The sequence below is a fragment of the Anabrus simplex genome, chromosome 2, assembly GCF_040414725.1.
Source record: "Anabrus simplex isolate iqAnaSimp1 chromosome 2, ASM4041472v1, whole genome shotgun sequence".
Taxonomy (NCBI): Eukaryota; Metazoa; Arthropoda; class Insecta; order Orthoptera; family Tettigoniidae; genus Anabrus; species Anabrus simplex.
In genome coordinates this window covers 1174853481-1174875099 of record NC_090266.1, presented here as the reverse complement: position 1 = coordinate 1174875099, position 21619 = coordinate 1174853481, and the positions used below count along the sequence as shown (strand labels likewise).

The 21619-nt window shown below is 42.2% G+C and overlaps 1 protein-coding gene across 2 annotated transcripts in view; it reads left to right on the top strand.

Moving 5' to 3' along the window:
• Positions 1 to 21619, top strand: part of LOC136864771 (lysosomal membrane ascorbate-dependent ferrireductase CYB561A3) — a 317068-nt gene that overhangs the window by 280684 nt on the left and 14765 nt on the right. For both annotated transcript variants that reach the window (XM_067142141.2, XM_067142142.2), the window contains exons 2-3: positions 11229 to 11452; positions 16270 to 16478. In XM_067142141.2, coding sequence (XP_066998242.1) covers positions 11229 to 11452; positions 16270 to 16478 — 433 coding nt within the window. The remainder of the gene's footprint in view (positions 1 to 11228; positions 11453 to 16269; positions 16479 to 21619) is intronic.

Sequence of the window (21619 nt, the reverse complement as noted above, 5' to 3'; positions counted from 1 at the left end):
AGATGCGCAGGTCGCCAATACGGCGTCAACTCGAAAGACCTACACCAGGCATCTTTGGAGGCAAGACGCTATTATTATCCAGATATGAGTAAGCCCTTGTTTACAAAAGGCAAAGGCCGGGAATTTGGAGGTATAAAAGGGTGATGGAATGATTGGTTAAGGGTTGATGGATGCAAAGTGGGTCTCGGCCCACAAGGGGTCACGGCTGGTCCGTGGTCCGACAGCTCTGCACTCAAACCGGCCAACCGAATAGAGGAGGGGTAGCCACGGCTCTACCGTGGCTTTACGCCACTGTATTCGGGGAACGGTGAGGGGCCGGTCCACACAGTCGGCTGTCCTGAGAATAGTTTTCCGTGGTTTCCCATTCTCCCGGTGGAAAGAGCATGAAATTAATCTACCTACTCAGTCAGTAATTGCCAGACGTACGTTGTGCATTCCATCAAGCAGCGAAAGAAACTTCAATAAAGCGGGAATGCTTTTAACGAGTCGTAGGAGTTAGACCCAAACCAAGCGTATGACTTGTTAATTCATAACAATCATAAGAATGCAATTCATTCCCAAACTGGAGCTACATTTTTGCACTAGCCATACATCCTTGGATAGAACCCTTGAGCAAAGAGGATTTTAAAAATTAAGTTTGAGGTTTATCTTTAACTTTGATATAATGACTTAAAAATGTGCACAGTTTGTATAAAATGTCTTTGGTATGGCTAGTAGTAAATTAGTAATTCATTAATAATGTGTATTTAGTTTCCGTATTCATAACAGTGAAGTACACTAGCCACGAGGAATACATGTGGCAGCACGTGAACTTCATTGACCATTTCTCCGACAGGAGTGATATTTACTATATTATTTTCAGTTTCGCTTACATACGAGGCAGAAACAGTCTAAAAATACGACTATTGGTATTTTCATGTCCAGTCATCGATCCACCATTGTGGCAAAAGCGTAATGTTTCGAGAGATGATGATGATGATGATAATAATGACATTATTAATAATAATGACGTATGGCCTCCGGAGAAGCTTGGTGCAGTTCTTCCGAATTGACGCCGTATAGGCGACTTGCGTGCCTGTGAGGAGGGGGCTCTACCGATGATGTTTTCTAATGCTTTAACACACACCCAGCTCCCGAGCCGTCGGAATCAACCAGCTAAGGTTAAAATCCCCCGACCCTGTCCGGAATCGAACCCGAGACCCCCTGGACCAGTATGCTAACCATTTAGCCATGGAGCCGGACGTTTCGGGAGATAAAGGGAAGCGAGACAAACTTGAGTACGGCTATACAAGGACGGAGGGAGGCGAGCACATCTACTGTACCTGTGAATGAGAGAGCGCGTGAAGGAGCGAGTATCAAGGAGCAAGGTCGAACGAACATAGCTCGCCTCGCCTCAGAGAAGCGAAGTTCGGTCATGTCCATACTCGACAAAATATTAACCGAGCATAGAGCGTGTTTTGCATGACACTATTGTATATTGCTATACTTCCACCGCTGTACCCATTTGGATCACAAGTCTTGTATCGGGCTATCTACCTGCAGTAATGCATTAAGCGAGGGAGAGGGGGGGAGGGGCGGCGCACGCCGTGCTTTGTTTATATCGGGACACAATTTCTTCAGTATGCGTGCGTGTATGAGCAGATACCTCGACTCACCTGTCCAAGCGACCTTTTTCCATAGTTCGAACGTCCATTCGCGTTGTTCCTTTGCCCATGTCTGTCGTCGTATCTTGTGACTTGTTGAGCAGAGGTACCCTCGTGAGACGTTGCCTTTGTACCCTGTGGCGGGAAGATGGTTCTGGATAGAATGGCTGTTTTCCAGCATTGAATTGACGAGTGATTGCTGCACTGTGGTCCCATCTATCCGCACTTATGATCGACGCGATGTACACCACGACTGTTGACCCTGGCGGCGGTGATTTTTGCTCGAATCCACGTACTCACGGTACGCCCTTGGTCCGCCATGGAAAGCCCGGTGTCTACACTACTTCAAGGATGGAGTGGCCCATACGTCTGGCGCCTACAATCTATACTCCGCACGGCCTTACTTCTAAATTGAAGTTTCGCAAAACAAATGAGCATCGCCTTACCTCTGTTGCCAGCGCGCTACGCCCGCGAGAACAGCTGATGCAATACGACCGCGGTAAACAGCCCCCGTAAAATGTAATACCGTGCTCAGAAAAATCAGAAACTAATGAATATGGTCGTCTCCATAAGACCTATCTGTGTCGGTGCGACGTAAAGCAACTAGCCAAAAAAAACTAATATGGATTGAAAACAAATTCACAAAAACTACACTTACTAACAACATCTGACACTAATAAGTATATTATTAAGAACAAAAGAGAATGAGGAAATAACACATCACTCACCGCTAATGGCTGGCACAAGGAGATTATGGCCTACAAAGGGAACACTCCACTGATCTGAGTGGAACTCGCAAACAATATGAAAAACACACTAATTACTGAACGAAAATGCAAAAGATTGCGAACCATACCGAATACCAGTCACGCTGAGCGAGATACGTTAACCACGTGGTGAATATAAATAATATAGTTGGCAACTAGGTTTCGAGATCGTGCTCTGCCGATATAAATCGATATGAATGGCAGCTTGGGATTGGTTGGATGTCTATGCTTCAGCGCATAATCACCAGAGAGCCAAAATCTTCCAAAACGTCAATTTAGAAGTAGAGCCGTGCGGGGTATAGCGTGAATCAAATGCGCCGAGCTCTCGTCTCACCCATTTTACAGTCAACTGTGTTACTCAGAGCTCGCACGAGGTCTGGTGTTCATCGCTGTTATATTCGCCGGACTGAGCACATCACCATATCCCCGCACCTATCTCTCATTCGGATGCTCATGAGTAGACCTCGGATTTTTAGGTGTTAAAAAATTTATTTTTAGTGCTTAAAATAGGCTCTCAAACATGAAAAAATAGGTTCTAGAACTATAAGCAGCTTTAGTTTCACGTATTTTAATAAGCACTTATCAATCGAAATACCATTTTTATTTTGCTAAATTGATAGGAGCTGCCTGTCCGAGGCGGTAATGGCGTGCTCGGTTCGCCCGGAAGGACGTGGGTTCGATTCACCGTCAGCAAGTCGTAAAATTTAAGAAACGAGATTTACACTTCAGAGGTGCATACGGTCCTTAGATTCACTCAGCCTACACCAAAACATGAGCGCCAGATTAATTCCTGGGAGAAAAGGCGGCCGGGCCTAGACACAACCATTCTACCCCACCAAATGCCGTTGATACAGATAGTGGACAAGAAATTCTTCCGGAGGAAATATAAAACATTTCACTCACCTCTTTGCTGCAAACGCCAGAGGATATAATTTTACCATCCGATGTGAAGGGTGGGGGGAAATCCTGTAACCACTGTTTGATTACAGGGGACTTGGAAGCTGACACTTTCGAAGAAATACGTACACTGAACAAGCGGGCAACTGAAATGCACTCATAAATTGAAATGACGTGTTTTGTTTCCAGCAGGCCAATGGACACTATCTCCTGCCTCGTGACACGACTGCACGCGTGTTTACAGCGGGGGGTGTTCTTAAGAACTACCGGGAAGTGGCGTTTACGGCTTCCCGCTTTCAAGTTTAGAAAAACTATTTCATGAATATACCGTTAAAGATACTCAAAACGAGTCGGGAAATATTGGTTTCTCAGAATAAATTACATTTTTAATTGATTTAGGTAGTGTCTCCGTGGCTAAGACGGCAGCGCGTCGGCCTCTCACCGCTGGATACTGTGGTTCCAATCCCGCTCACTCCATGTGAGATTTGTGCTGGCCAAAGCGGAGGCGGGACAGGTTTTTCTCCGGGTACTCCGGCTTTCCCTGTCATCTTTCATTGCAGCAACTCTCCATTATAATTTCATAGTATTTATCAGTCATTAATAAATCACTTTGGGAGTGGCGACCCCATTGTAATAATAGCTTATATATGGTTCATTAGTTACATCCCTGATCCGGTCAAAGACTGGAAAACAGGTTGTAGGTTTTCATTTTCAGTCCATTTAGGTATAAAAGTAAGAGCCACCGTGGCTCAGGCGGCAGCGCGCCGGTCTCTCACCGCCGCGTTTCAAGGTTCAAATCCCGGTCACTCTTTGTGAGATTTGTGCTGGACATAGCGGAGGTGGGACAGGTTTTTCTCCGGGTACTCCGGTTTTCCCCGTCATCTTTCATTCCAGCAATACTCTCCAATATATTTCATATGTCGGTCATTAATCATTGTCCCCGAGGAGTGAAACAGGCTTCGGCAGCCGGCACAATTCCTATCCTCGCCGCTAGATGGAGATTCATTCCATTCCTGGCATGGTCTAATGACTGGAAACAGGCTATGCATTTTCATTCAAGTATAAAAGTAGGAATATAGGCAAATTTAGGCAGAGCCCTGCACGGATGCGGCGTCTTGGCGGATGCAAACTGTATGCAAACTGTTTGCGGATAATTTCTAAATAATGAAGTTTATCAATTTTCACTCGGGTTTACTCTTATTTTTGCTTGTGATTAAGCGACCCTTGACATTGGTATGGGAGAATGGTTATATTTATATATATATAAAAAGAGCCTTGAAGCCAAAAAGCTATTAATCTGACATAAGCCTAACTGGCTCCTGCCCGCAATTGGAAGGAAAGAAGGAAGTTTTCGCAAGAGGAAATCTCTCGAAAACATGCTACTGTAGACGGTCTGGTTAGTTATCAGGTCTGTTGTTCAAACCTCTAAATATAGGTTCTAACATCATTTTAGGCACTATATGGCCACCGTTTGTAACCCTGTAAATACATGTAAATAAAACTTTATTTTACATTAACATGTTTGTTTCAGTACTTTGGGTGTGATATGGTTAAATATTTTCAATATCAGCGAATAACTATTCGCAGATGCGGGGCGGATCCTCATGAAACCTCCAGGATACTTTATATTGACAAAAGTATGTGCGAAAATATGACAAGTCTTGTAAACTGAAAATGAAGTTGTATTTTATAAGGTTACAAACGGTGGTTATGTAGTGCCTAAAAATGCCTAAACCGAGCTCGATAGCTGCAGTCGCTTAAGTGCGACCAGTATCCAGTAATCGGGAGATAGAGTTCGAGCCCCACTGTCGGCATCCCTGAAGATGGTTTTCCGTGGTTTTCCATTTTCACATCAGGCAAATGCCGGGGCTGTACCTTAATTAAGGCCACGGCCGCTTCCTTCCACTTCCTAGGCCTTTCCTATCCCATCGTCGCCAAAGACCTATCTGTGTCGGTGCGACGTAAAACAAATAGCAGAAAAAAATGCCTAAATTGATGTTGGAACCTATATTTAGCGGCCTAAGCGGATATACATGATATGTTAACGTAGTGTTTCAGGAAGAAAATAGTTTGATTTTAGGCACCAAAAAAGTCTACACTACTCATGAGTGTTTCTTTATGCGCCTTGTACGAGCCTGGTACAGCCCTTGTAGGCAGACCCTTCGATAAGTGGGCGCCGTCCGCCGTGTTAATGTTGTGGAGGGTAGTATTTCGCGAGTTGCAAGAATGCTGGGGACAAAACTAATCGCAGTCCCTGAGCCACAGGTATTGCCTATTAATCCCTCCACTCGGCCGGAAATCGAACCGGAGACCTGCAAATGGAAGACCAACCAGCGAACCACGGAGGCATATTATTAGTATCAAAGAACATTAAATGCTATTTGGCAACGTTTTACTTTTAAAAAATAGACGGGCACGGTAATGAATTAAAGCACGCGGTTGACCTTGAATAGGGTTGATTTGATGCCCATTTGTTTCATCCATGGTTCCCCACCTCGACTGATTTAAATGACACATGCTTTGTGTAGTAAGTGCGTCCTGGAATATCTTCAGAGAGAGAGATTTGCTGCTGGTGTGGATGGTAAGGCTGCCCTCATTCTTAGCCATTGAACCTGCACCTGTCAATCTTAAACAACGTAACAATAGAACATTAACACGGAGCTTTATGGATTGGTTTCTCTTCATTGCTTTTTGATGCCACGCTCAAGAAAGACCACACACACAAGAACAAGGCCACGAACTGTTGGTAAACAGACTTCTGCTAACCGTTGTTGTCTGTGGCTCTTAGTCCCTCCAAAAAGGAACATTATCAGTTTTGCTGTTCTGATATTAGAAAGCTCTGGTGGATTCGTAAGTATCTAGGTGTTAATATAAGGAAAGATCTTCATTGGGGTAATCACATAAATGGGATTGTAAATAAAGGGTACAGATCTCTGCACATGGTTATGAGGGTGTTTAGGGGTTGTAGTAAGGATGTAAAGGAGAGTGCATATAAGTCTCTGGTAAGACCCCAACTAGAGTATGGTTCCAGTGTATGGGACCCTCACCAGGATTACCTGATTCAAGAACTGGAAAAAATCCAAAGAAAAGCAGCTCGATTTGTTCTGGGTGATTTCCGACAAAAGAGTAGCGTTACAAAAATTTCGCAATGTTTGGGTTGGGAAGAATTGAGAGAAAGAAGAGCTGCTCGACTAAGTGGTATGTTCCGAGCTGTCAGCGGAGAGATGGCGTGGAATGACATTGGTAGACGAATAAGTTTGAATGGCGTTTATAAAAGTAGGAAAGATCACAATATGAAGATAAAGTTGGAATTCAAGAGGACAAACTGGGGCATATATTCATTTATAGGAAGGGGAGTTAGGGATTGGAATAACTTACCAAGGTAGATGTTCAATAAATTTCCAATTTCTTTGAAATCATTTAGGAAAAGGCTAGGAAAGCAACAGATAGGGAATCTGCCACCTGGGCGACTGTCCTAAATGCAGATCAGTATTGATTGATTGATTTATACAGTTTTTCATTGGTGGTCATCCTCACGTAACTTCAAGGATGCTTTCTACTGGTAAAAGTATGTGCCAAAATATGACCAAAAATCAGTTTACTTAAATTGTATGGTCTTGAAAAAAATGGCAATTTTTAGAAGAAAAAAAAACATCCTTTAATGGTGATTATCATTTTTCAAGTGTCGGAGGGTCAGTTTCAGAATCTCTTTTCAGAGAACTTCACAACTATTTCCAGTCCATATGGCTGCATGACTGAATGATCAATATTTTCGCCTTCGAGTCTCTGGGCCCCGGGTTCGATTCCCGATTGGGTCGTGAGATTTTATATCGTAAAACTGCTAATTCCCTTACCTTAGGGACCGGGTGTTTGTGCTGTTCCGAACATCCTTGTAGCTGTGTACACACACTCTCCAGGCGCCGCCCACCCTGGTCCAACGATCTGCCGCGCCAGAACAGAATCATGCTATAGCCATATGCAATTATTATTTTTGTCAGCGTTACTGAACGATGAATATCTTCCAGAGGAAATGTCTTATATAAACTTTCCTTTTTCTAACAGATACTCATGAAACTAAACGCAGTTGCTATGTTAAATTATTCTGCACACACGTTCTCCCGCTCTCGCTAACATGTTCAGTATAGCTGCAGTCGCTTAAGTGCGGCCAGTATCCAGTATTCGGGAGATAGTGGGTTCGAACCACCAGACTGTCGGCAGCTCTGAAGATGGTTTTCCGTTTTCCGTGGTTTCCCATTTTCATACCAGGCAAATGCTGGGGATATAGTCTACCTTAAGGCCACGACCTCTTCCTTTCAATTCCTTGGCCTTTCCTATGCCATCGTCGCCATAAGACCTATCTGTGACGGTGCAACGTAAAGCCACTAGCAAAACAAAGTCCCTCTCTGTAAAAGAATTGCGTGCTCTTTACTGTATATATATTGAATAGAGGCAATGGGCTTGGAAGTACCCAGATTGCTGGGACGAATTTCTCGACTGTGATTTTGTTAAAAAGAATTCTAGTTTCGGAATTTCTTGGATTAATTAATTTTGTCGAACAGCCATATCTTTCACTTCTTTCTGCTCTGTGCATCACTTAATTTAGCTCTACGGGCACTCGTTCTATAACAGTTAACTGTAACAAATCGCTCAATCAGAGGCAAACTGACCAGGAGATAAAACTGCAGAACTGCAAGTTGCATCTTTCAGCTATTTAAATACAAGTCGTATTAAATGCGATGCAAGGAGCAATATTACTGCACTTCAGATGTTGTTTAGTTGGAGCTTTCCGTCCCATCGCCAAACTCGTTCCTCAAGGCATTTACCAACAGAATATGAACACTCGGCAGGTTTGAAATGGCTGACATTAGCGACTGTTGGTCGCATAACCTACAAAGGGCACTAGGAAAGTTTTGCAATGTGAGTGAACGCTTTAGACTTTTTCAAAATAATTTCCACCACACTCAATACACTTCTCCATACATCCAAACCAACTCTGCCACTTTTCTTCGGTTACTTTTTCACACTCTTGATCCCATGCTGCCAGAAGCACCTCGTCGGATGCAAAACGCCGCCCTTTCAGCTTCATCTTCACTTCTGGGAAGAGTGCGAAGTCACATGGGGCAAGATCAGGACTGTATGGAGGGTTATCAAGCTCAGTCAACCCTGATCTAGTAAGAAAATCCATTGTTACATTAGCACGATGTGCTGGAGCATTGTTGTGATGCAAGAGCCAAGTGTTAAGCCGTGACCTTGGACGGAGCTGCTTGAGAGCCTGGATAACCTGAGGCAGACAAGTCTCACTGTACCACTTCGCAGTAACTGTCCTTTGTGTTTCTAGCACAACCCGAGTCAGGATGCCCCATTTAGTGAAGAATACTACAATCGTTCCTTTCTTCACTACCCTCATCTTCAAACAGCCACACCTTGTTCTGGGATTTTATCGAGACATCGTAATAATGAAGCCAAGTTTCGTCACCTGTAACGACGCTATTGATGTTACGCGAAGTCCCATTTTCGAACTGGTTTAGCATTATTCGGCACCATTTTACTCGATGTGCCCTTTGTTCCTCTGAAAGTGAATGGGGCACCCAAAGGGAACAAACCTTTCTAACATGGAGATGGTCGTGTAGAATTGAATGAATAGCTGGTGCAGGGATGTGAAGAGTCTCTTCTACCTGCCAATATGTCAACCGCCTCTCTTGCTGCAATATTTTCCCTACAGCTTCAATGTTTTCCTCAGTCACTGATTCAGACGGTCGCCCAGAGCGAGGATCGTCTTCAACCCCAAAATTTCCCCTCTGGAACTCTTTGGACCAGCATAAAATTGTTGTCCAATGTGGACAGTCTTTCCCCAGCACAGAAGTAATTTCCCCCAGGCACTGGTCAACAGTTAATGCACAAGAAAAATTGCAGCGGATAATTGCGCTATATTCACCTTTAGACCACACTGACATCTTAACTTGCTTTCAATCCCACTGCTTGGTAACAACTGGTGTGAAGGTCGCGCCTTACTGTCTTCTAGACCGGTTTTCACCCTTCTTTTCATCCCTCACCATAACAGGGGTGTCCAGCCAACCGTTTTTGCGTATTGCAAAACTTTCCTAGTGCCCTTTCTACATCAAATGGAGTCGACGGTTAAATCGGCGACAGTCAGTAGGCCTATCTTTTAGTTGGAAAATAAAACGTAGGTTAATAGTGATGTACACTGTAGTTGACTAGGTTCTGATAGGAAGTGGTAATAGACAAAACAAAATTAAACTTTTGAACCTACTTCTAACGTAACTTGCGTATGCTAGAGAACAGTTCTTCATGACAATTTTATTGGGATTAATTACGAGTATGGCCGAGCTGAGTGGCTCAGACGGTTAAGGCGCTGTCCTTCTAACCCCAACTTGGCAGGTTCGATCCTGGCTCAGTCCGGTGGTATTTGAAGGTGCTCAAATACGACAGCCCCGTGTCGGTAGATTTACTGGCACGTAAAAGAACTCCTGTGGGACTAAATTCCGGCACGTCGGCGTCTCCGAAGACCTTAAAAAGTAGTTAGTGGGACGTAAAGCAAATAACATTAATTAATTACGAGTATGTGATAAAAAATATTAAGTAGCGACATTGAATTTTAAAATGTTTTCATTTCTCGTAACGAAATTCGCGAAGATGTCGTAGGCCTTTCGGGCACAGATGCAGTTCCCTAAATTGTGCTGGCCCCGGACAAGACCCTCCGTCTGCTTATTGGTAAATATGGGCCTGCTACTAACCCAAATAACAGTAGTCAATCTTGTATAAACCGGATCGTGAATAAACCGAAAATCTGCCTTAAACGGACTTTTCCTGCGGTCCCTTGAAGCTATATGGCACGCGACGCGGCCTAAAACTAAACGTGTCCGACATTTCCAGTCCCGCGAGAGAAAATTCTCTAAAATGAAACTTCTGTCGATGTAATGTTACATGTAAAACGTACAATAGAAACGGCAAGTAAGGAATTTTACAATGCAGCTTCTCCTTCAATAGTTTTTAGAATGTTTTAAAATTGTGTAGACTTAAATTTCACATTGTTTAAAACATTTTACGTCTAATTTCCCCTGTTTTAAGAGTTGTAAGTTATATTCGAAGTGTTACTTTTTTAAACGATTAATCTTTTTGTATTGTTTTTTCTTAGTCTTCGAGCAGTCTGTTGCCGGAGGAATGAATTAAAATTGTGCATATACACTAGTACAGTACTTGCAGGGAGTGTAACGTTAATTCGTCGCTGTTCGGACACTCATAACTCACAACGCTCTTCCTTTCCAGTATGTTCCTTAAGACTGGTCACGCCTCCCAGCCACATGGACATGCAGTATATCAGAACAATTTTCGTTTAGTTAATTTTCTTATGCTAACGTGTAAAGGAAAATGAACCATAAGTACATTATGCTGTAGGAGTGCGTAAATGGCATGCGGTACGGTAAGGTTCATTTTCCTTTACACGTAAGAACAGGAAAATGAACACAACGAAAATTGTTCTGATGGACTAAATATCCATATGTGGCTGGGAGACGTGACTAGTCTTTAGGAAAATAATGGATAGGAAGAGCATTGGGAGATAATGACCTTTTACACGAATAGAATTGCCAATTTCAAAGAAAATGCTCCCAACTCCTGTTTTTTTAAAAAATCATGAATTGAAGTAATAAGGCAGTTAGCATCAACTGTTGGTTAACTTTACATAAAACGGAATATTGTCTGCTCACTAACTCCGTTTTAGGCAAGTTTTACTGTATCAGCTGCCTTTATTTCCTAGTCTAATATTTCCTGCATCCGACTTCGTTTGGGTACATTGTGTTAAAACCTCCTTCTGCAAGGTAGTGTGGTGATGTCTATTGTTTAAAAAAGAACTTTTCTTCGTTCACGGTACTTACATTTTTTTTTCCTTTCCCTATTTCAGGCAGCGCCAGTTCGAAGAAGACAACGAATGGGTCTGCGTGAACTGGTTGGAGTACATGGTGGTGGTGGTCCTGGCCAGCTTGCTGCTGCTGGGTGCCCTCACAGTAACTGTGTTCTGGGTTCTTTTCTACCACAATGGATTTGCCTGGCGGGAGAACCCCACATTACAGTTCAACTTACATCCAGTGCTCATGGTGGCTGGCTTCATTTCATTCAGCGGATTTTGTGAGTATGAAAGAGGAATGTTCTCAATATCATGGCCTGGTGTTGGTTTTCTTGAAGGAGATTCCTCCCAGTCCACCGTTCATTCCTTATCCACATGTCTGTAGATGCTTAATGTGGGATTTGTCTGTGGCGGTTTGTGACAATTTTACTATTGGCAGGGCTGCGCCGCCATCTCTTCCCCCTCCTCAATCGGTTTAGTTTTCGCAGACTAGCACCACCATACTTTTAGATGAAATAATAATAATAATAATAATAATAATAATAATAATACATTAGAAGTACTGGAAAGGAAAATTATAAGGACAATACTCGGTCCTCTAAGAACCACAGAACTCTGAAAATCAAGAAGTAATGATGAAATATACCAGAACATAGAAAGCATAAGATACAATGCGGAAGAGGCGATTGATAATTCTTGGGACGTTTGTACAGAACGGACAACAGATTAACCAAACAGATCTTCAAATATCTTTGGAACAAGAAGTCAACCTGGATTAATGAAGTCAAGAAAGATAAAGGTTTGGAAAGAAACGGGGAGAGAGAGAGGGGGAGAGAGAGAGAGAGAGGGGGAGAGAGAGAGAGAGAGAGAGGGAGGGAGAGAGAGAGAGAGGGAGGGGGGGGGGGGGGAGAGAGAGATTCAAATTGTCTCGTGGTTCCTAGAGATGACACTGACTGAATAGAAATCTGCTTGCACTAAAACAGTAATTAACTAATTCAATGCCATTTACGTACACACATTAACAGGCTAACGGCTAAACCAGTCACGCATACTATGGCACTGCACTGTTTCATTGATCACAACCACAAGTAATAATACCGACATTCACGAAAACAAACAGTGCATACCCAGAATTCTCTCTCCGTGCTCAAATTTCAAAGCATGACGACGTATTCAGCAATTTGACCAACCAGCAAATAGTGCCATCGCGTTAGGGTTAGGCCTACGTTTTGAGTCTTTATTTTGCCTTTATAGAACTGAATTATTTAGTCAATATAATGGAATTCGTTGGTTTGGTAAAATGTTTTGGAATTAATCTCTAACAACAGTTAATGTAAGACTTGGAGGAAAAAGCCTAGGTACATTGTACAGCGGTTAGCGATGTTGCTGAGGGGCTCCGCCGGGCAGTGCTTACACCCGTCTGTACTCTTTCTTCCTCTGACAAGCCGTTACCTCCAGGCAGGCTCCTTCCGCCTCCCGCACACTTTGAGGGCTCTCCTGCCACCGTCTAAGCGCCTCAAGGTAAACTGAAATCCATCGTGCTTGCTGGACAGCAGCCACGGTCTGAAAGCTTTTGCCATTGCGCTGAAAAATAGAAAAGCCGAATGTTTACAGCCAAAATAAGAGATATAGCATTTTATAACTTAATAGCACACCGCGAAAGTTCGACTTCGGTACATTTGCCCATCTTATGTAATTACAGTTAAATAACGTTAAAGGTTTTTGAAAATGCAGGGGGACGGCGCCCAAAAGCCCTTCGTGCACGAGCCGCCACTAGCTTCAGTTAACTTATAACTTATAACCAAGAATTATTCTTCACAATTGACTTTCCTTGGTGTTTATTCCAGAACCTTTGGGGGCCGAGAACACACAAACTTATGATTTTCAACCAGCAATGTTTTAAGTTTGACATTCAGTTAATAATATTGCTATATATTAATTTAGTCACCGTAATATATATTTAGATCTCTATCCTGTGTTTTGCACCTGCTATCTAAAGAAACTTTCTTGCCTCGGGGACATGTAGATTATCAATAATTCAATTCAGGAGAAGGAACTAAGTTGTGAAATGAACATCCATCATTGTTCATATAAATATAGAGCATAAAACCGTGTCCTTTTATACAAAATTGTAGCCACTTAGTGCAAGACGGAGAGTCGTGAGAGCTGGAAGGAGGTAAACATGCTCTCTTCACGTCTGGACATTTAGAACCTCGTTCAGGTCAGTTTTAAACTCCTGTGCAATATTGTATAGGGTAAATTATGAACTGTCCTAAGACAGAAATATTAGGCGCCGATGACCCTAGATGTTAGGCCCCTTTAAATAAGCATCATCAGAAAAAAATATTTCCAAATATTGAGTGTGACCTGATAGAACCTGATGATCTTTTCAGAACAAAATGTCTTTCTTTGTTTAATGGTGGAGGCGCAGGCGAAGAATACACCCACGGTATCTCCTGCCTGTCGTAAAAGGCGACTAAAAGGGGCGACCAAAGGATCGAATTAGAACCATGGTACTACTTATTAGTACCACCACGCGGGGAATACCATGGGTCGCCTTTACTTGTACGTAGTACCATTGTTACGTACAAAATAGGTTTCTGATTAGTAGCAACAGTGTGTGAATCAGGGTGAGTTTTACAGTACCTGCGATTAGTACCACTCTATGATCGACACCATGGGTCTGCCTTGCCTATGATTAGTACCCACTATGTGAGGAACACCACGGGATTGTACGCGTCCCGGTGATTAGTACACCTATGTGAAGAACTACGTACGTTTGCGTAGCCTGTAAATGGTGCCGCAATGTGAGAAAGACCATAGGTCTGTGTTACATGTGCGCATTACATTACCTGTGAGTAATACAATCATGTGTGGAATACCGCGAGTCTACGCTACTGACTAATGACTAATAGCATGGTTCTAGCGATAAGTACCATTATGATGAGCCGACGACCTTGATTTTGGATCCCTTTAGACTACAAGCGTCCTTGATTCAGGATTGTGCTTTAGAAGCAGTCCATTGGTCAGTAATACTATTGTTTAATCCTGGTATCTGGGAATGTGGGGCATTACGGGTCGGATCCACGTATTGTTTTAAATTCATATACATCCATTCATTCTTCATGTTTTGAATTCTGGTCACTGGATGATTTTGGACTTTTAAATTGTCATTACATTTCGTACCATTAGGGACCGATGACCTAGATGGTAGGCTCCTTTAAATAAGCATCATCATCGTCTTTGTTTAATAGTGTGTATTTTATTCCTTGTTTAATAATGGTTTTTTTTTACAGATATGATAAGTGTAATATTTATATTGAAATTGTGTGTTGAACAGACTGTAAAGCTTTTACGTTTAACTGAGTCGACACTGAGAAGTATGGCTTTCTTCTTAACAGTTGTCCTCAGACTGCCAAGAGAATTGGTGTTTAATATTGACTTTTTCAAATGCAGACACTGTGAACAATGTATTACTTCCAGTGCCATTTTTTTTTTTTTTTTGCTAGGGGCTTTACGTCGCGCCGACACAGATAGGTCTTATGGCGACGATGGGGTAGGAAATGCCTAGGAGTTGGAAGCGGCCGTGGCCTTAAGGTACAGTCCCAGCATTTGCCTGGTGTGAAAATGGGAAACCACGGAAAACCATTTTCAGGGCTGCCGATAGTGGGATTCGAACCTACTATCTCCCGGATGCAAGCTCACAGCCGCGCGCCTCTACGCGCACGGCCAACTCGCCCGGTAAAGTGCCATTTAACAAACTACTTTTAATCTTAACTGTCCCATTTAATGTGTACATTGTAATTTTCTATTAAATGTGTCCTAATTCCATTAGATACAAAATTATTTGCAACTCTACAAAGTCGCACCTTCAGTCCCTGCAGCATTCAGTTCTCTGTCTTTGTGATTCTCCTTGTGCTCAGTACTGAACATTTTATATATAGACATCACCTAAATCCTCTTGAAGATGTCACATTCTAAAGGATAAACCTGGTTGCCAGAGCAATAGGTGTCCATCTTCAGGCAGTCTTTCCAATCTAAGATAGATCATATATTCATCCTTGGAAGCAGGTTCTTGAAAGACTATTCCTATTTTCCTAGCAGTTTTTCCTCCAATGATGTAAAGGAACTCTTCATGCCAATACATTTATTTTATTACTTCCATTTTCGATGACTGCACTCTGTTTCCTGTCTCTCTAAGAACTCTGGTATTGTTCTCTATTTCAGTCCCAACATCCTCTGCATTCTACTCCAGATCCACATTTCAACAGCTTGTAACCTTTCCTTTTCCTCTTCTAATGTCTAGGCTTTGACAAAGGCCTTCAGAGTTAAATATCTGTCTTATGACCAGCCGGTAGTTTTTATCTTGGAAACCATTCTTTGCCATTATTATTCTATTCCAGACTTCCGGTAGACTGCAGGAGTCACTTGTAATGAGGCTCTCAACGTAGCAACATTGCTTCACTTCTTCAGTTTTATCAGGACCAGTTTTGATATGTTACAGGCATTTGGTTTGATTTATATACAGTGTCCTGGTTTTTGTCTCCTTTGATCCTGGCCAGAGAGATGTTACCTTCTAGGTGGCCCTCCCCTCCCCTCCCCTTCCCTTCCCTTGGGCACATGCAGCTGTGAGCTTGCATTCGGGAGATGGTGGCTTCAAACCGCACTATCAGCAGCCCTGAAAATGGTTTTTCAAGGTTTCCACTTTTCACTACAGGCAAATTCTGGGGATGTACCTTAATTAAGGCAATGGCCACTTCCTTCTCATTCCTAGCCATTTCCTATCTCATCGTCATCATAAGGCCTATCTGTGTCAGTGTGACGTAAAGCCAACTGACGAAGAGAAGTGTCCTTTGGAATAATTTGAGGCTCTATTTGCTTCAAGTCTTACATGTAAGAAGTCTTATTGAACAACTGATTCCCCATTTCAGACATTCCTCAATTTTTTTTAATCTTTGCTTTACTCATATTTAAAAAATCTTTGAGTACTGCCTGTAAAACAGGTAAAATGTGAAGGTTTTACTTCTGGTCTCATTAGATTATTTTTAATGCAGTTCTTTATATTACATTTTCATAAATTGTACTGTTTCTGTTGTAGCGATGTTGCTCTATCGTATTTGCCGCTGCTGCCGCCGCATCCACGTGAAGTTGTTCCACACGATTTTTCATGCAATTTCCATCCCTTGTATTGTCGTCGGTTTCATGGCTGTGTACGACTGGCATAGCCTCAGCAATCCCCCGGTTCCTCACTTCTACTCTCTGCACAGCTGGTTGGGACTTATCACCATGGGAATGTTTGCTCTTCAGGTACAGTCTTAGCAGGATTACTCTTACGTTTCTCAATCTCCATAAAATATTTGAAATAGTGATCCATAAATCAATTTTGGAGGATCATATGCCAAAGTTGGAGACAATTTTTAATCCTCATTCTTGTTGTTACTGAAAGTCTTCAAAACTGAACAATAATCCTATGTCATGCAAGAGCTAATAAGTGATAGTGCATGTTGGGAGTAGTTTATTTTTAGAAAGATTATCTCTGAATTCATATTTCAATTTTCTCCTTTAAAAAAAAAATATTGGTGCCTCTAGCAAGGCCCGAACAGTGTGGATGCAGATGTTAGTGCGCTACGGTTATGGAGTTAAGCTGTGCATTCTCAAGACGAGTGGGTTCGAACACCAGTCATCTGTCCTGAGAATGGTTTCCTGTGGTTTCCCATTTTCAGTTCCAGACAAATGCCAGGACAGTTCCTATTCATAAGCCAAAGTAGATTCCTTCCATCTCCTTACCCAATTTAATTCACCACCATTATTTTAGTCTTCATTAGCTCTCCAGGTGAGGTTGGCATTAGGAAGGGCATCCAGCTGCCAAAAATTTGCCTTCTGATTTAATCTCACCTCATCCTTGACCCTGTATCAGGAAACAGGACTAACAGGACACGTACATATAGTGCCTCTAATGAGCAATTTTGAACTTTTACTTTTTTTTTTTTTTTTTTTAAATCTGCATTTTCATAAATTAGCAATTTTTGACTCTTTGTATCTACGTTGATTCAGGTAACTTGTGTATTGCTTTATCCCCAGTGGGTGGGGGCACAGACGAAGAATTCACCCATGGTATCCCATGCCTATCGTAAGAGGAGACTAAAAGGAGCGACCAAGGGATGCTGAATTTTGAACCATGAGATTACGTGTGATTAGTACAATCACACGAGGAACCCACTATGAGTAGACTTTTCTTGCGATTAGTACCACTATGTGAGGAATACCATGGGTTTGTGAGTGGATCACTATGGGTTTACAGTACCCGTGTATAGTACCCACCACTGTGACATGTCCAGGTACAGTTGGAATACCCCGAGGAGAAAAGAGGCTAAACTTGCTGGAGTGTTTCATCATGGGTCTGCGTTTCGAGGAACACCGCGGGTCTGAGCGTTACCTGTGAATAGTACCCATTATGTGAGGAACGCTGTGGGTTCGCGTTGCTTATGAGTGGCGCCATCATGCGAGAAACATCGTAGGTCTGAGTTAACTGTGCACAACAATTCGAGGAACGCAGAGAGTCTGTTACTCGTGATTAGTACCGCTACATGGGAATACCATGGTTCTACTTTACTAGCGATAAGTACCATTATGAGGGGCTGCTAACCTGGATTTTGGATCCCTTTAGACAACAAGCATCATTGGTTCAGATTTATGATGTGGAAGCAGCCCCTTGGTCAATATATACTGTTGTTCTTAGTTTCTGGGAAAGTGGGGCATTGCAGGTCAGAACCACTGATTGTTTTAAGTTCATAATCATTGTTCATAGTCTTCTTTTTGTATTCTAGTCAGTGGATTGATTTTGGAATTATTTTTAACTTTGAACATTGCAAGTTGGATCTGCTGATTATTTTACATTCATATTCATAAATTCATTAATCAGGTTCTGAATTCTGATCAGTGGATGAATCTTAGAATTTTAAATTGTCATTACATTTAATCTCTTTTTGTACCATTAGGGGCTCATGATCTAGATGTTTGGCCCCTTTAAACAAGCATCATAATGTATTGCTTCTTAAAAATGATTGGAGATACAGAAATGGAAGAACAAATGCTTTGCAAAGAGAGCTGTTCCATCTGCATGCCACCAACCAGTAACCATAAAACATTATCTTTGGAATCAAATGACAATGACTAACAGACTATGCTAGAGGTTGATATATACAGGGTCTTTCAGCTAAGTTGTCCACCTCAAATATCTTCTGATCTGTTGAAGATACAGAATTGTTTCCAAATTCCTAAATTATATTAAGAGGCTCATAAAGTACTGTCAAATTAGTTTCCCACATATGTAATTACCAAGAAACCAGTTGCAACATTGCTTTCTGAATGACATTATACTAATTTCACTTAGGACAACTAAGAATCAAACAAAAAGTTCAGTAATGTGCCTAATTTGCATATATGATATACAGTATTTCGATATAATAAAAAGTTTTGTTTGTGTAGGCATTACACAGAAAGCGATGCATCATTCGCTGTGAGGTTGGGCACATGGCTTCCTGCTTCACTCTCGCCTTGTTGATAAACCACACACACACACACACACACACACCTCATCCTTACCTAGAGTGGGCCCATAGAAACAGCAGTGTGATATACGGCATTTTGGAGTTACAAAGCTTGCGTTTCATTGACGTTGAATTGGAAAGAGATGAGAAACTGTAATACAATACTTAGTGCTTTATTGTCCTTCTTGTGAGTACAGAACACACACTGAAATGGTGCACGGTATTATTTTATTCCCTCCAGGGTACAAACTACTTCACTTGGGTGTACATGTTCCTGGAAAACACAAGTTGGAATAAACCGAGTAAGTGAGGTAGTTACACACTAGTGCCGGTGTGCTGAGAGAGATAAAATAGCATTCACTAAACCACTTTTTGAGCTATTGTACATTCCCTGCATGATGGAAGTACTTGAAAAGAGGAAGAAGGAAGCAGTGGTATATGCTAGCATACCAGTGGTAATTAATTCCCAACTCTTCCACTGCCTGTTGCCAAGATAAATTGATCTCTTTGTGTCCATAAGTTAAGAGGTCTCAAAGATCCACAAGATCTTGTCCATGACAATGATGTACGGACTAAACTGTGGCTCAAACATTTCATAAACCTGGTAGCTTGGTACGAGACCAATTAGTGTGCTTGAAACAGTCTGTGTGGATAGAGGTTTTGTGTACGGCGATCCTGACTGAGTGTTGTGTGCATTGGGCACACAGTATTAGTCTTAGTGAAGCAAGGTGGCGCACAGAGAGCACATTTGGACGACATCAAGTGTGGTCAGATCATCGGCAGATTAGAGGCCAGGAACAGTCTGTGCTAGGTGGGCGAGGAGATGGATGTCATCCATAGCATCATTTTGCGGCTGTGGAGAAGATTCCAGGAGGGAGGGAAATATTAAACGGCAGTACGGACAAGGTCGTACACGTGCTGCAACCCAGCGCCAGGATAGTTATCTTGCTTTAAGTGCCTGAAGTCATCCAATCAGCATAGCGCATGCACTGGCTAGAGACCTCTCAGCAGCGTTTGGGTCACACATCTCCCATCAGACTGTATCGTCGGCTTTGAGAAGTTCCTCTACAGTATAGGCTCGGCGACCAGTCAGATGCATTCCCGTTGCGCAATGGCATCGCGTAGCTCATCGAATGTGGCATCACCTGCTGTGGGTGGGGGACACAGACAAAGAATACACCCACGGTATCTCTTGCCTGTTGTAAAAGGTGATAAAACGGGGCGACCAAATTATGATGGAATTAGGACCATTAGACTACTTGTGGGAAGTACGATAACATGAACACAATGGGTTGACGTTACTTGCGATTAGTACCACCATATGAGGAACACCATGGCTCTGTTACATAGCAGCACCATTATGCGAAGAACACCAAGGGTTTGGGATGTGCCTGTTATTAGTACCCTCGTATGCATCCCACCGATGTGGGAGTGGGTGTTCAGCTACAAAGTCTAGAGTCTAGCAGGAATAGGTGCCGGGCGCTGTGCTCGAATGCGTTGATTCCACTGCGTTCAGAATGGGTCTGGGTTACCTATAAGTAGTATCATTATGTGAGGAACACCATGGGTCTGAGTTGCCTGTAAGTGGTGCCATTATGCAAGACATACCATGGGTCGACATTACCTGTGATTAGTACCACTATAGGAGGAACAGTGTATCAGCGTTGTCATTGATTAGTACTGTTATGAGGGGCTGATGACCTGGATTTTGCAATCATCCCAGAAAAGAAGGCATTGTGAATTGGATCCACTGATTGCCTTCGATTCATGGTCATTTTTTTGTAATCATTCTTTTTAGATTCTCATCTGTAGATACCTTTTGAAGTTTTAATTATCTTCTCATTTTGTTGCACTTCATACCATTTAGGGGCTGATAACCTAGGCATTAGGCTGCTTTAAACAACAGACTTCATAATCATACAATGTGGTGTCTTGCTCATAGTGATTGGACCCAAGGAGAGTGGGGTAGTGTCCTCTTCACAGATCAGAAAATATTCCGGGTAGACAACTTAGCTGAATGTGTGTGTGTGTGTGTGTGTGTGTGTCTTTTTTATACAGAGAACATGAGTTTATTATGACTGTAGCATGATGTAGGCTTTTGGGCTTATACAGTGTCAAGAAAGCAAGGTGAAACTCTTTTAGACATGGAGCAAAGTTCTCTGCAAAATGTAGAGTTGAAAGTCTTTTTTCCTGACATGGCATAAGCCCAATAGCCTAAGATGTACAGTACAGTATAATGTCTACAAGTATGGACTGTGAAATCAATGTTAACATTCTTCTTCATCTTCTAGGCATCTGAGACATAATCTGAGATTGGTTGATGGAACTTATTTGTTTTACACAACTTACAACAATGAAAGCCGTGCATGGCAAAGAATGTAACTAAGTGTCTCAGTTCGTAATCTCCTTGTCAGTCTCTAGATCGCGGCATCTGTAGAGTAAAATTGACTCCATACGTCTCTCTTCTATGCCCTTAATTTCTCTATAAACTGTAGATAACTCAGTGTAGATGGCAGCGTTAAGTGATAACTAAGATCCTCTGCATAGAATGGTTTACCTGTAAACTCATATACAAGCCTTGAAGGTGTATATTTTGTGATGTATACTGCCTTTTTCAGAAATGTTGCCTTTACTTTTTCCAGTTGCTCTGCTTGTTTCAATTCAATGGCTGCACACACAAACAGGCTGACCATTTTTTAAAAGTTGGAGTAAGACTTTCTTACTGATGGAAAAAATTAAATTGTAGAAGGATAATATTAACATTCTTGTTTTCATTTAAAAGAAGTGGCTTTATTTTTAACATTGTCAATAAAACTGTTACAGTAATTTGACAATCACAACAGGGGTGGGACAAATTATGTTCAGATGCAGCCACTTAATCATAATCCAGCCCATTGA